The 14,362-nt window shown below is 40.8% G+C and overlaps 1 protein-coding gene across 2 annotated transcripts in view; it reads left to right on the top strand.

The window, feature by feature from the left end:
• Positions 1-14,362, top strand: part of IL13RA1 (interleukin 13 receptor subunit alpha 1) — a 78,145-nt gene that overhangs the window by 19,064 nt on the left and 44,719 nt on the right. For both annotated transcript variants that reach the window (XM_027533674.1, XM_027533675.1), the window contains exons 5-6: positions 7,461-7,648; positions 10,704-10,855. In XM_027533674.1, coding sequence (XP_027389475.1) covers positions 7,461-7,648; positions 10,704-10,855 — 340 coding nt within the window. The remainder of the gene's footprint in view (positions 1-7,460; positions 7,649-10,703; positions 10,856-14,362) is intronic.

Below are 14,362 nucleotides of genomic sequence, written 5' to 3'. Positions count from 1 at the left end.
AGTTATGTAACAATAATGTCGTAAGTTTCTTCAGTTTCTATTTCTGTGTGTGTGCAAAACATTTCAGGCCTGTCTGATCTAAAAACTAGTCATGGCTGTAACTTAGTTTTTAAAAAACTGTTTTCATTCATGAACCACAGGGGCCAACAACTAGGAGAAAAAATTTATATACTATCTCTTAAAGGACAAGGTCACTTTGTATATTGAAGCATTTCTTTGAACAGCCTTTGAAGAAGTAAATACATTAGATCTGAATTAAAAAAAATTTTTTTTGTTTGTTTTCGTTTTTTTAAAAAGACATTATTTATAGCAGTTCTAGGTTTACAACAAAATTGAGAGGAAGGTACAGAGATTTTCCATATACCCACTGCCCCTACAATTAATAGCTTTCCCCATTATCAACATCCCTCACCAATAGTACATTTGTTACAATTGATGAAGCTACATTGATATACATCACCACCATCAGAATTCTACATAGTCTGTATTAGGGTACACTCTTGGCCTTCTACATTTTATGGGTTTGGACAAATGTATGACATATATCCATTGTTATAATTACCATACAGAGTACTTTCATTGCCTTAAAAATCCTCTGCGTTCCACTAATTCATCTCTCCCCTACTCCAACCCCTGGCAACCATTGATTTGTTTATTCTCCTAGTTTTGTCTTTTCCAGGATTTCATCTGGTTGGAATCAGACAGTATGTAGCATTTTCAGATGGACTTCTATCACTTAATAATACACATGTAACATTCCTCCATATCTTTTCATGGCTTGATAGTTCATTTCTTTTTGGTGCTGAATAATACTCCACTGTCTGGATGTATTACAGTTTATGTATCCATTTAGTGACTAAAGGACATCTTGATTGCTTCCAAGCTTTGGCAATGATGAATAAAGCTGCTTTAAACTTTTGTATGTTGGTTTTTGTGTAGATATAAGGTCTCAATTTCTTTTGGTAAATACCAGAGAGCACAATTACTAATCATATGGTAGGAACATGTTTGGTTTTGTAAGAAACTGTCTTCCAAAGTGCCTGTACCGTTCTGTATTTCCACCAGCAATGAGCAAGAGTTCTTGTTGCTCCACATCCTCATCAGCATTTGATATTGCCGATGTCTGGATTATGGGCGTTCTGACTGGTGTGTAGTGGTATCTTGTTGCTTTCATTTGCATTTCTCCGATGATATGTGCTTATTTGTCATCTGTATGTCTGTGAAGATCTTTGGCTCATTTTTTAGTTGAGTATTTTGCTTTATTGTTCAGTTTTATGAGTTCTTTGTATATTTTGGCTAACAGCCCTTTATCACATGTGTCTTTTGCATACATTTTCTCTCCCGCCCCTCCAGTGTTTGGCTTCTTTTCTTATTCTCTTGATATTATCTTTTGCAGAAGTTTTTAATTTTAATGAAATTCAGCTTATCAATTATTTCTTTTAAAGATCATGCCTTGGATATTGTATCTAAAAAGTCATCACCATACCCAAGATTGTCTAGGTTTTCTCCTATGTTATCTCCTAGGAGGCTTATAGTTTTGCACTTTACATTTAGGTCTGTGATCCATTGTGAGGTTAGCTTTGTGAAGAATATAAGGTCTGTGACTAGATTCTTTTTTTTTTTTTTTAACATGTGGATATCCAGTTGTTCCAGCACCATTTGTTGAAGAGACTATTTGTGCTCCATTGTATTGCCTTTTCCCCTTTGTCAAAGATCAATTGACTATATTTATGGGAAAGATCTGCTTTTTATAAGACTGGATTTGTAGCACAGTCCCCTGGAGAATTGCTGTCAAAATGCTTATCTTAGTCCCTGGGCAAAACCTTCTAAGTAGGATTCTCTGGGAGAGGGGTTGAGGGACTTGCATTTTTCAAATGATCACAGATGATTCTAAAGTAAACAAATCAAGGGTTTGGGACTCTTTCCTCTTAGTTCATTTTCTACATTGTCTTCCTTTTCTGCAGAATGTTTGCACATCTCCCTTGTGACTAATGATGTAAGGCTTTACTCTGTGTATTCTTCTAGTTACTATAAAAGAGAATCCTTTGATAACTTTGACAAAAAGTGTAATGAGCACATTCTGTCTGCCTGTACTGTGCTGGATGATTACTGGGGAAAGGTCTACATAGACGTTTTTGGAAATAAGAAAGAAGATATCAGCATTTAGAGCCACATAGTAGAGTAAGACACTTAGAAAGACCTCATGCTATGGAACACTGATCTGGCAGTGGTTCAGTTCAGGTCAGCCACTCAGTCGTGTCCGGCTCTATGCAACTGCATGGAATCTAGCACGTCAGGCTTCCCTATCCTTCACCATCTCCCAGAGTTTGCTTGAACTCATGTCCATCAAGTCTGTGATGCCATCCAACCAGCTCATCCTCTATCATCCACTTTTCCTCCTGCCTTCAATCTTTCCCAGCATCAGGGTCTTTTCCAATGAATCAGTTCTTCGCTTCAGGTGGCCAAAGTATTGGAGCTTCAGCTTCAGCATCAGCATCAGTCCTTCCAATGAATATTCATGATTGATTTCCTTTAGGATAGACTGGTTTGATCTCCTTGCAGTCCAATGGACTCTCAAGAGTCTTCTCCAACACCACAGTTCAGAAGCTTCAATTCTTTGGTGCTCAGCTTTCCTTAGGGTCCAACTCTCACACCCATACATGACTACGGGAAAAACCATAGCTTTAACTAGATGGCCCTTTGTTGGCAAAGTTATGTCTCTGCTTTTTAATATGCTGTATAGGTTGGTATATATGCTGTATAGGTTGGTCATAGCTTTTCTTCCAAGGAGCAGCATATTTTAATTGCATGGCTGCAGTCACCATCTGCAGTGATTTTGGAGCCCAAGAAGTCTCTCACTGTTTCTACTGTTTCCCCATCTATTTGCCATGAAGTGATGGGACCAGATGCCATGATCTTTGTTTTTTGAATGTGGAGTTTTAAGCTAGCTTTTTCAGTCTCCTCTTTCACTTTCATGGATCACAATAAACTGTGGAAAATTCTGAAAGAAATGGGAATACCAGACCACCTGACCTGCCTCTTGAGAAATCTGTATGCAGGTCAGGAAGCAACAGTTAGAACTCGACATGGAACAACAGACTGGTTCCAAATAGGAAAAGTAGTCCGTCAAGGCTGTATATTGTCACCCTGCTTATTTAACTTATATGCAGAGTACATCATGAGAAATACTGGACTGGAAGAAACACAAACTGGAATCAAGATTGCCGGGAGAACTATCAATAACCTCAGATATGCAGATGACACCACCCTTATGGCAGAAAGTGAAGAGGAACTAAAAAGCCTCTTGATGAAAGTGAAAGTGGAGAGTGAAAAAGTTGGCTTAAAGCTCAACATTCAGAAAACGAAGATCATGGCATCCAGTCCCATCACTTCATGGGAAATAGATGGGGAAACAGTGGAAACAGTGTCAGACTTTGTATTTTGGGGCTCCAAAATCACTGCAGATGGTGACTGCAGCCATGAAATTAAAAGACGCTTACTCCTTGGAAGGAAAGTTATGACCAACCTAGATAGCATATTCAAAAGCAGAAACATTACTTTCCCAACAAAGGTCTGTCTAGTCAAGGCTATGGTCTTTCCTGTGGTCATATATGGATGTGAGAGTTGGACTGTGAAGAAAGCTGAGCGCCGAAGAATTGATGCTTTTGAACTGTGGTGTTGGAGAAGACTCTTGAGAGTCCCTTGGACTGCAAGGAGATCCAACCAGTCCATTCTGAAGGAGATCAGCCCTGGGATTTCTTTGGAAGGAATGATGCTAAAGCTGAAACTCCAGTACTTTGGCCACCTCATGCGAAGAGTTGACTCATTGGAAAAGACTCTGATGCTGGGAGGGATTGGGGGCAGGAGGAGAAGGGGACGACAGAGGATGAGATGGCTGGATGGCATCCCTGACTCGATGGACGTGAGTCTCAGTGAACTCCGGGACTTGGTGATGGACAGGGAGGCCTGGCATGCTGCGATTCATGGGGTCGCAAAGAGTCGGACTTGACTGAGTGACTGAACTGAAAGAGGCTCTTTAGCTCCTCTTCACTTTCTGCCATAAGGATGGTGTCATTTGCATAGCTGAGGTTGATATTTCTCCCAGCAATCTTAACTCCAGCTTATGCTTCATCTAGCCCACCATTTCACATGATGTACTCTGCATATAAGTTAAATAAGCAGGAAAATAAATAAATAAAAAGCAGTTAAATAAGCAGGCTGACAATATACAGCCTTGAGGTGTTTCTTTTCCAATTTGGAACCAGTCCATTGTTCCATGTCTAATTCTAACTGTTGCTTCTTGACCTGCATACAGATTTCTCAGGAGGCAAGTCAGGTGGTCTGGTATTCCCATCTCTTTAAGAATTTTCCAGGGTTTGTTTAGATCCACACAGTCAAAGGCTTTGGCATAGTCAATAAAGCAGAAGTAGATTTTTCTGGAAGTCTCTTGCTTTTTCAGTGATCCAAGGGATGTTTGCAATTTGATCTCTGGTTCCTCTGCCTTTTCTAAATCCAGCTTGAACATCTGGAAGTTCTTGATTCATGTTCTGTTGAAGCCTGGCTTGAATAATTTTGAGCATTACTTTGCTAGCGTGTGAAATGAGTGCAGTTGTGCAGTAGTTGAGCATTCTTTGGCATTGCCTTTCTTTGGAATTGGAATGAACACTGACTTTTTCCAGTCCTGTGGCCACTGCTGAGTTTTCCAAATTTGCTGGCATATAGAGTGTAGCACTTTTACAGCATCATCTTTTAGGATTTGAAATAACTCAACTGGAATTCCATCACCTCCACTAGCTTTGTTCATAGTGGTGCTTACTAAGGCCCACTTGACTTCACATTCTAGGATGTCTGGCTCTAGGTGAGTGATCACACCATTGTGGTTATCTGGGTCATGAAGATCATTTTTGTATAGTTCTTCTATGTATTCTTGCCACCTCTTCTTAATATCTTCTGCTTCTGTTAGGTCCATATCATTTTTGTCCTTTACTGTGACCATCTTTGCATGAAATGTTCCCTTGGTATCTCTAATTTTCTTGAAGAGATCTCTAGTTTTCCCCATTCTATTGTTTTCCTCTATTTCTTTGCATTGATCACTGAAGAAGGCTTTCTTATCTCTCCTTGCTATTCTTTGGAACTCTGCATTCAAATGGGTATATCTTTCCTCTTCTCCTTTGCCTTTAGCTTCTCTTCTTTTCTCAGCTATTTGTATGGCCTCCTCAGACAACCATTTTGCCTTTCTTTTTCTCAGGATGGTCTTGATCACTGCCTCCTGTACAATGTCATGAACCTCTGTCCATAGTTCTTCCGGCACTCTGTCTATCAGATCTAATCCCTTGAATCTATTTGTCACTTCTGCTGTATAATCATAAGCAATTTGATTTAGCTCATACCTGAATGGTCTAGTGGTTTTTCCCTATTTTCTTCAATTTAAGTCTTAATTTTGCAATAAGGAGTTCATGATCTGAGCCACAGTCAGCTCCTGGTCTTGTTTTTACTGACTGTAGAGAGCTTCTCCATCTTTGGCTGCATAGAATATAATCAATCTGATTTTGGTAGGGACCATAAGATGATGTCCATGTGCAGAGTCGTCTCTTGTGTTGTTGGAAGACAGTGTTTGCTATGACAAGTGGATTCTGTTGGCAAAACTCTGTTAACCTTTGCTTTGCTTCATTTTGTAGTCCAAGGCCAAACTTGCCTGTTACTCCAGGTATCTCTTGTCTTCCTACTTTTGCATTCCACTCCGCTATGATGAAAAGGACATCTTTTGGGGGTGTTAGTTCTAGAAGGTCTTGTAGGTCATCATAGAACCATTCAACATCAGCTTCTTTGTCATTAGTGGTTGGGGTATAGACTTGGATTACTGTGAAATTGAGTGGTTTGCCTTGGAAATGAACAGAAATCATTTTGCTGTTTTGGGATTGCATCCAAGTACTGCATTTCAGAATCTTTTGTTGACTGTGAGGGCTACTCCATTTCTTCTAAGGGATTCTTGCCCACAGTAGTAGATATAATAGTCATTTGAATTAAATTTGCCTATTTGGGTCCGTTGTAGTTCACTGACTCCTCGTATGTCGATGTTCACTCTTGTTGTTTGACTACTTCCAATTTACCTTGATTCATGGATCTAACATCCAGGTTCCTATGCAGTGTTGTTCTTTACAGCATTGGACTTTACTTCCTTCACCCGTCACATCCACAACTGGGCTTTGTTTTCTCTTTGGCTCCATATCTTCATTCTTTCTGAAGCTATTTCTCCACTCTTTGCCATATTGGACATTTACCGACCTGGGAAATTCATCTTTCAGTATCATATCTTTTTGCCTTTTCATACTGTTCATGGGTTCTCAAGGCAAGAATACTGAAGTGGTTCACCATTCCCTTCTCCAGTGGACCACGTTTTGTCAGAACTCTCCACCATGATCTGTCTATCTTGGGTGGCCCTACACGGCATGGCTCATAGTTTCATTGAGTTAGACAAGGCTGTGACCCATGTGATCAGTTTGGTTAGTTTTCTGTGATTGTGGTTTTCATTCTGTCTGCCCCCTGATAGGTAAAGATTGTGTTTAAAGGACACTAATAATGTCAGAGAGGTCAATCTGGAGAAGACATGAAGCCTCAAGTGATTAGGGCATGAAAAAGGGTGAGAGGAATATCATAGAGAATTCCAGAGGGTTTGCAAAGAAAGAAGTAACCGAATTTGGTGATAAGATATAAAAAAGAGGGGAGGGGTGATTTCAGAGGCTCTAATCTAATCAAGGAGCCCAGAGAAAAATGAGCTCTGGCTGATGGCAGTTGGGATGGTTAGAAAAAAAGGCAGTTTGTCCAAGAAGAGGGGACATCTGTCTTGGCTGTTGAATTTGAGGCAAGAGTGGAACTCTAAAGTGGAGCAGTTAGAAATCTGGGACTGGCTCCAAGGCAGTAGGTCAGGATTAGGAATCCTCAGTGCAGAAATTCTAGTTGAGGAGTGGAAGTGATAAATGGGCGAGTGGATGAGGGAGTAAGAAATAGAGAAGAATACACAGAGGGCTGAAGACTGGGTGTGAATTCTGTGAGAATAGAAGAAAGGAAAGGAACAAGCCAAGAGAACAAGGAAGGAGCAGACAGAGGGACTAGGGAAACTTGGAATTGAGCAGATAAGGCATTTTCAGGAAATATAAAATTTGTCCTCCTGGCCTCGTACTGTTTCCCATACAGAAGAGGAAAAAGAGTCAAGACTCCTATGGTTTCCATAGCTATTGAAAATACAATATTCATGAAAAAGGAACATTCATTTCTTCCTCAAGTGTGAAGTGGAGCCATGTTATAAAATAGGGCTTTAAAAAAAAAGCTACCCTGCCAAATTGCAAATATGGCTTTTCATGGATATCTTTAATCATTTAAAAACAAACAGACATCTGTATTTGTTTCTTGCATATGTGGTTAAAAAATAATGCAGAAGGTTATCTCATTTTATCTTGTAGGCACAACAGCCTGGGAAAAATTCTTCAGTGTGAAAACATCTACAGAGAAGGCCAACACATTGCTTGTTCCTTTAATCTGACTAAGGTGAAGGATTCCAGTTTTGAACAGCACAGCGTCCAAGTAATGGTTAAGGACAATGCAGGAAAAATCAGACCATCCTTCAATATAGTGCCTTTAACTTCTCATGGTAAGTTTTAGAAGTATTCCATGACAGTGTGGATGAAAGTGTTATGTCATCAATACGAATGATAAAAAAAATGATGATTTTGATTTGAAGATCTTCCCAGAAAAAAGGGACTATATTTATGTATATTTTTCTTTGTTCCTTGTTAAAGTAGCAAGCTTGTAAATTCTCATATTTCTTGTGCATATATGCCACATGCTTTATCCATATTTACTTATGCATATGCTGAGCCTTAGAGCAAGCAGTTAGTTGTAGAACTGAGATTGGAGCTCAGGTTCTCTGACTTTTTTAACAGTTTTAAATGTTTAGTTATTTATTTGACTTCACTGGGTCTTTGTCGAGGCATGCGGAGTCTTTGATGTTCATTGTGGCAGACGGGATCTTTAGTTACAGCATGTGGGATCTGGTTCCCTGACCAGGGATCAAACCCAGGCCCCCTGCATTGGGAACATAGAGTCTTAGCCACTGGAGCACCAGGGATGTTCCTCTCTGACTCTTAAGATCTATTCTCTTTTACTTACATTCCAGAGGATGATGCTGCAGAATAAATGTGATTTAATATAGTTCCTGAATAATCTGTCTCTTTGTTTAACAACAACAAAAAAGCTTAGACTGGAGATGGAGTGATCAGGATTGATATTCAAACTGTCTAACATTTTGAGTAACCCAGGCACGGATCAATGAGAACAACCAGTGCAGCTGAGTTTCGGCCCATTACAAAGAGCCCTCAACTTGAAAACAAAATACCTGCTTAAGGTCACTTTGGATATGGCATATACACTCTAATTTCCTCTTCATCTATAAAAGGGGGTACATAGTCCCTCTGGAACTCAGAGGATTGTTGTAAGGTCCAAATGATGTGACATATGTAAAGGCATTTTGTATATCTCTAAAGCAGAGTCATATGTGCTTAGTCACTCAGTCGTGTCTGACTCTTTTCAACCCCATGGACCATAGCCCACCAGGCTCCTCTGTCCATGGGGATTCTCCAGGCAAGAATACTGGAGTGGGTTGCCATGCCCTCCTCCAGGGGATCTTCCCAACCCAGGAATCGAACCCAGATCTCCTGCATTGCAGGCAGATTCTTTACTGCCTGAGTCACCAGGGAAGCCACATTATATTTACTTATTTGCTGTAGTATCACAACAGGGAGCTCTGATTCTAGCTAAAGTGGTACACAGAAAATTTACAAGCAAATAATCATGAATTGACAAAGGTTCCCAAGTCTGTGAGCAGAACACTATTTACTGGCCTTTCAGACAGTCGTGGAAGTGAATTCTAATGGTGCACCCAAGGCAGCTTAATTTGTAAGCCAGGGAGTGATGTTGAGGCAACTTGCCAAATGGGATCATTTGAAGCAAAGCCCTTCTCTCTCCTCCCCCTTGCTTGGAAGCATGTCCTCAATGGACCTTTTAAAGCTCATTTTGCTGCTCTTCTACCTAGAGATGAGTGGTGCTGTAAGAGATGAATGGGAGATTCTTGTTAGCCAGAAGAGGATGCTGTGAAGTTGTTTTCTGTTAATTGTCCACTCTCTTTTGTTGCTTGGTCTTAAGCATAATTGACTCCTGAAAAACTAAATTGACCAGGCTAATTTCTCTTTTTACTTTCTTTTAAATCATGGTTATGATTATATAACATTAAATATGCCATCTTAACCATTTTCAAGTGTACAGTTCAGTAGTGTTAAATATATTCACAGTGTTGTGCAGTAGATCTCTAGAACTCTCTCACTTTGTAAAACTGAAACTTCATGCCCATGAAATACTAATTCTCCCTCCCCCGGCCCCTGGTAACCACCTTCCTACTTTCTGTTTCTATGGCTTTGACTGCTTTAGATGCCTCTTATAAGTGGAATCATACAGTATTGGTCCTTTTGTAATGGACTTATTTCATTAGTATCATGTCCTCCAAGTTCATCCCTGTTGTTGTTTAGTCACTCAGTCATATCCGACTCTTTGTGACCCTATGGACTATAGCCTGCCAAGCTCCTCTGTCCATGAGATTTTCTAGAGTGGGTTGTCATGCCCTCCTCCAGGGGATCTTCCCAGCCCAGGGATCGAACTCACATCTCCTACATCTCCTGCATTGGCAGGTGGGTTCTTTACCACTGCACCACACGAGAAGCCCTTCATTCCTGTTGTAATCTATGACAAAACTATGCTGATGTTTTCATTGTGGTCTTTGATTGGCATAAATGAGCGCTGGCTGCGGGAACCCCTTGTACCTGATGCCCCTCAGTACCATCAGGAAGAGTCACGTCTGGACCCAAGCACTTCTTTACCCCACCCCCTTGTTGTAGCTAGATGTCTAGATTATACCCCAGCCATGCCCTAACCAGATGCAGGTCAGAATCTGCATCATCTGCCAGCCCGAAGATGTTCCTTAGATCTATTTTACTACGCAGTTTAAGCTTCCTACAAGGGACTTTCCTTCTGGTCCAGTGATCGGGACTCTGAGCTTCCACTGCAGAGGACCCAGGTTCAATCCCTGATCAGGGAAATAAGGTCCTGCATACTGTGTGGTGTGGCCAAAAACAAGAAAAAGAAACAAAGAAAAAAAAATAAGCTTCCTACATTAACTGTGATTAATCAGAAATTCTAGAACTGTATGTCTGATCATGTAAGGCCATTAAAAGCATCAGACCTATTTTGATTTACCTTTGTGACCTTCATTGTCTCTACGTATAAGTGCTGTGCCGTGTTTAGTCGCTCAGTCCTGTCCAGTTCTGTGCAACCCCATGGACTGTAGTCTGCCAGCTCCTCTGTCCATAGGGATTCCCCAGGCAAGAATGAGGATTTTCCCAACCCAGAGATCGAACCCAGGTCACCCACATTGCAGGTGGATTCTTTACCATCTGTGCCACAGGGAAGCCTAAGAATACTGGAGTGGGTAGCCTATCCCTTCTCCAGGGGAATGTCCTGACCCAGAAATCAAACCGGGCTGTCCTGCATTGCAGGCGGATTCTTAACCAGCTGAGCTATTAGGAAAGCTCATATGTGTATCTCATCAAAATTAACTCTGGAAATTAATTTGTATTCTTCTGTTTTTTGTCTTTCAGTGAAACCTGATCCTCCACATATTAAAAATCTCTCCTTCCAAAATGGTGACTTATATGTGCAGTGGACAAATCCACAGAATTTTCAAAGCAAATGCTTGTCTTATGAAGTAGAAGTCAATAACAGCCACGCTGAGACACATGATATTTTCTATGTAAGTTTTTTTTTTTAGATAGTTGTTATTTAGAAATTTTTCTTGCATTTCTTACAGTGTAATAAATTGAAATATCAATGAAAAATAGCTTATAGATTTGTCACCTGATGATAATGGTTTCTCTGAAACAGCGTGTGGTGGAAGGTTTGATGGTTTATGATAGTATTGCCTACAAGAGTTCAGGCATTCCTTAATGTATTTGCTGAAAAGTCTTTTTACTACATGTCTGTCGTGTACTACCAGGCACAATTTTACGTGCATGTGACACCTGATAAAAAAAAAAAAAAAATTTGCCCATGAAGCTTACCTACTAAAAAATAAGGACATAAATGAGCAAACTAATTTCAGAGAATGAATGCTATGCAGAAATTTAAGTGGGGTAATGGCAAGGCCTGAGGGAATATTAGGTAGGGTAGGTATCCACAGTGATGAGATTTGAGATGAGACCAGAACAATGAGCAGGAGCTAGCCATTTGATCATCTGGAGGTGGAGGGGACAGCGTGGTCAAAGACTTAGGCAGGAATGAGCTTGGCATGTGTGAGAAACAGGAGACTGGCATGACCAAAACATAGTAGGAAGAGGTGTCTGAGCCTAGAGCCGAGATCAGATTATGTAGCTACTTAGAGGCTCCAGTATGGCTGTTCAGTTTTTTTGGAGTTTGTAGCAACTAGAGTAGTCAATACTGAGTAGTTAGTATTTTTTGGATAATCTACATTTATGCTCTTTAGAATCTAATACAAAACAAGCAGATTAGAGGTCCCTGTGGAGTAGGAAATGGCAACCCACTCCAGTAATCTTGCCTGGGGAATTCCATGGACAGAGGAGCCTGGCGGGCTACAGTCCATGCGGTCGCAAGGAGCTGGACTCCACTGAGCGACTGAGCATATACGCATGCATTGGAGCACTGGGCCTAACAGGGTGTGGCATAACCTCAGGGCTCAGTTGCATTGTTATGCTCTAGAACAGAGATCTCAAACTCAGACCTCAGACATTTTTGTTTGGACCACAAAACGAAGTGGGGTTTTGTTTGCTTGTCTATTACATTTGATTTTTCTGCCCAGATTGAAAACTGTGGTACCTGAGGGTATAGTTGCCATAAGGTGGCGCCTTAGGACCACTGGAACTGTGCCACTCACTTGTGTTACCTGCCTGGGCCCTGTGTCCATTTGAGTTTGAGAGGTTAGAAACCATGGGCTTTTACAGGAGTCCTGCATCTCACATGTGGGAAGATCCCTTGGTTCACTTGTTTTAGCTCGTCATGGGAATTTCGAAAACTAAAGTATTTTATTTACTAAAATAAGCCGCTGTTGACAGGCTGTAACTCTTGAGGGAGCAACCAGGTCCACAGCTGAGCAGAGCTCTTCTGGGCATTTGCAAATGAAAGCATTTGTTGAAGCAGAATAATCATTTTTCATCCCAGAAACCAGGGTCTCCAAATAATGCCACAAAAGGAAAAAGCAAAGGGCTTCCATGCGGGGAGGGGGTGAGGCTTGAATTTACAACTGAGTTATCAGAAAGCCAAATATGCTTGACTATTCCAGCCTTGACTGCTCTCTTCTGTCTGAAATCCAGAGACACATGCCACTTGCATTACTCACTTGGCACTAAATGATGTCCTGCTAGCTACCCATGATCTTGACTAAAAATATAAGCTCCTGTAAGGGGGAGGAGTTAGGTGGTGTTTACTTTGTACTGTTCTGGCTACTAATACCAGCTAATATGTATTAAGCAATTGCTGTGTATTAGCTATTTCAACTGGAGAAGGAAATGGCAACCCACTCCAGTATTCTTGCCTGGAGAATCCCAGGGATGGAGTAGCCTGGTGGGCTGCCACCTGTGGGGTCGCACAGAGTCGGACGCGACTGAAGCGACACAGCAGCAGCAGCAACAGCAGCTATTTTAATAAGTACTTTATCTGAGTTGTCTCATTTAGTCCTCACAGTAACCCCAAGGATCTAGGCCTGTTACAGATAGGAAAACTTCAGTCTCAAAGATTACTCCTAAGGTCACATTTCTAGTAAGGGTTAGAATTCAAGATTTCAGCAAAAGTCTAACTCCAAAGCTTTTATTCTTAACCCCCTAGGGACCACCTCAGTACTTCCTCTTGCTAGTAATAGCCATCACTTATTGCTCATGATGTATTACAAATACAGTCTTCTATGTACTTCTTATAGAGTTGCTCATAGCAATCCATGAAATTGGTTCCTTTTTAACCTATGTTTTAGTGAGAAACAAGGCTCAAAGAGCAAGTTGAGTAACTTGCTACAGGCCACACAGCTAGTAAGTATGACTTCAGAGGTTGGTCTCCAGGTATTACATTTTAACCAAGAACACTGGGTATAAGACCATGTGTACAGTTGTCACTTAATAAATTCTTATTGGATTGTTACCTTTTTAAAAAAAAAAAAACTTCTGAACTGAAGAGAGCATATATACTGTGGAGTTTATCCATCAAAACCAGAACTGTAGTCAATTTGGAATTAACTCTGTTTATACACTTGAGTTTAATGTTCTGTATCTTAGCAGATGTTCACCAGCTGCTCCATCCCCTAGATTGTCATCAGCTTTTTGTGTGCACACTGCTTTTGAGCTCAGCTGGTTAGACCCTTTCTTGGTTCTTCTTGCAAGACTTTTTGAGGAGCTATTTGGCCTGGTGTTCTAGTTAAGAGCGGGAAGTAAACTGGAGCATGAGCTGGTGCCATCCATGGCTCTGGGTCAGGGGTCGCTTATGACAGAATCATAAAGCATGGAGTGACTTATCTTTGGGCATGCCCATTCCCGCCAGCTATCCACTTGGTAATCTGTGTCCTTGTTTCCCTTTTCTCACGGAAGTATCTGAGCAGCTGATAAACTACACAAGGAGATTTACATTTGAACAAGAGCCCAGAACCATCAATTTACACAACAGGCCTCTGACTCCATATGGCCAGCACTGGGGTACAGTAACCCCCGAGTAGCTTTTTCTCTGACCTTATATGAAGTATTGACAGGATGGCTCATCATCATTCAGTTGGCCTTTCACTCTTCACAAATGCTGGTAGGAACCATTCAGTGAATGACATTGAATGCCCCAAATCATAGCATGTGTTCTAGTCTTTGTCCCATGTTTAAACATCTCTGATAGAAGTTGACTATTTTTTCCATCTGTACTGAGGTATGATTGGCAAGTAAAAATTATATGTATTTAGGTTGTACAATATTATTTTAAGGTATACAAGGTTATAATAATCATATACATTGTGAGATGATTATCACAATCAAATTAACTCATTCATAACCTCACAGACTTAGCTTTTTCTGTGGTGAGAAAACAAGATCTCTCAGCAAATTTCAGGTATACAGTACAGTATTATTAACTGTAATCATCATGTGAAAGTTGCTCACTTGTGTCCAACTCTTTGCAACCCCATGGACTATATAGTCCATGGAATTCTCCAGGTCAGAATACTGGAGTGGGTAGCCTTTCCCTTTCCCAGGGGATCTTCCCAACCCAGGGATTGAACCCA

Source organism: Bos indicus x Bos taurus, chromosome X (genome assembly GCF_003369695.1).
Source record: "Bos indicus x Bos taurus breed Angus x Brahman F1 hybrid chromosome X, Bos_hybrid_MaternalHap_v2.0, whole genome shotgun sequence".
Taxonomy (NCBI): domain Eukaryota; kingdom Metazoa; phylum Chordata; class Mammalia; order Artiodactyla; family Bovidae; genus Bos; species Bos indicus x Bos taurus.
The sequence above is the reverse complement of the archived record's forward strand: the minus strand, read 5'-3'. Positions and strand labels throughout refer to the sequence as shown.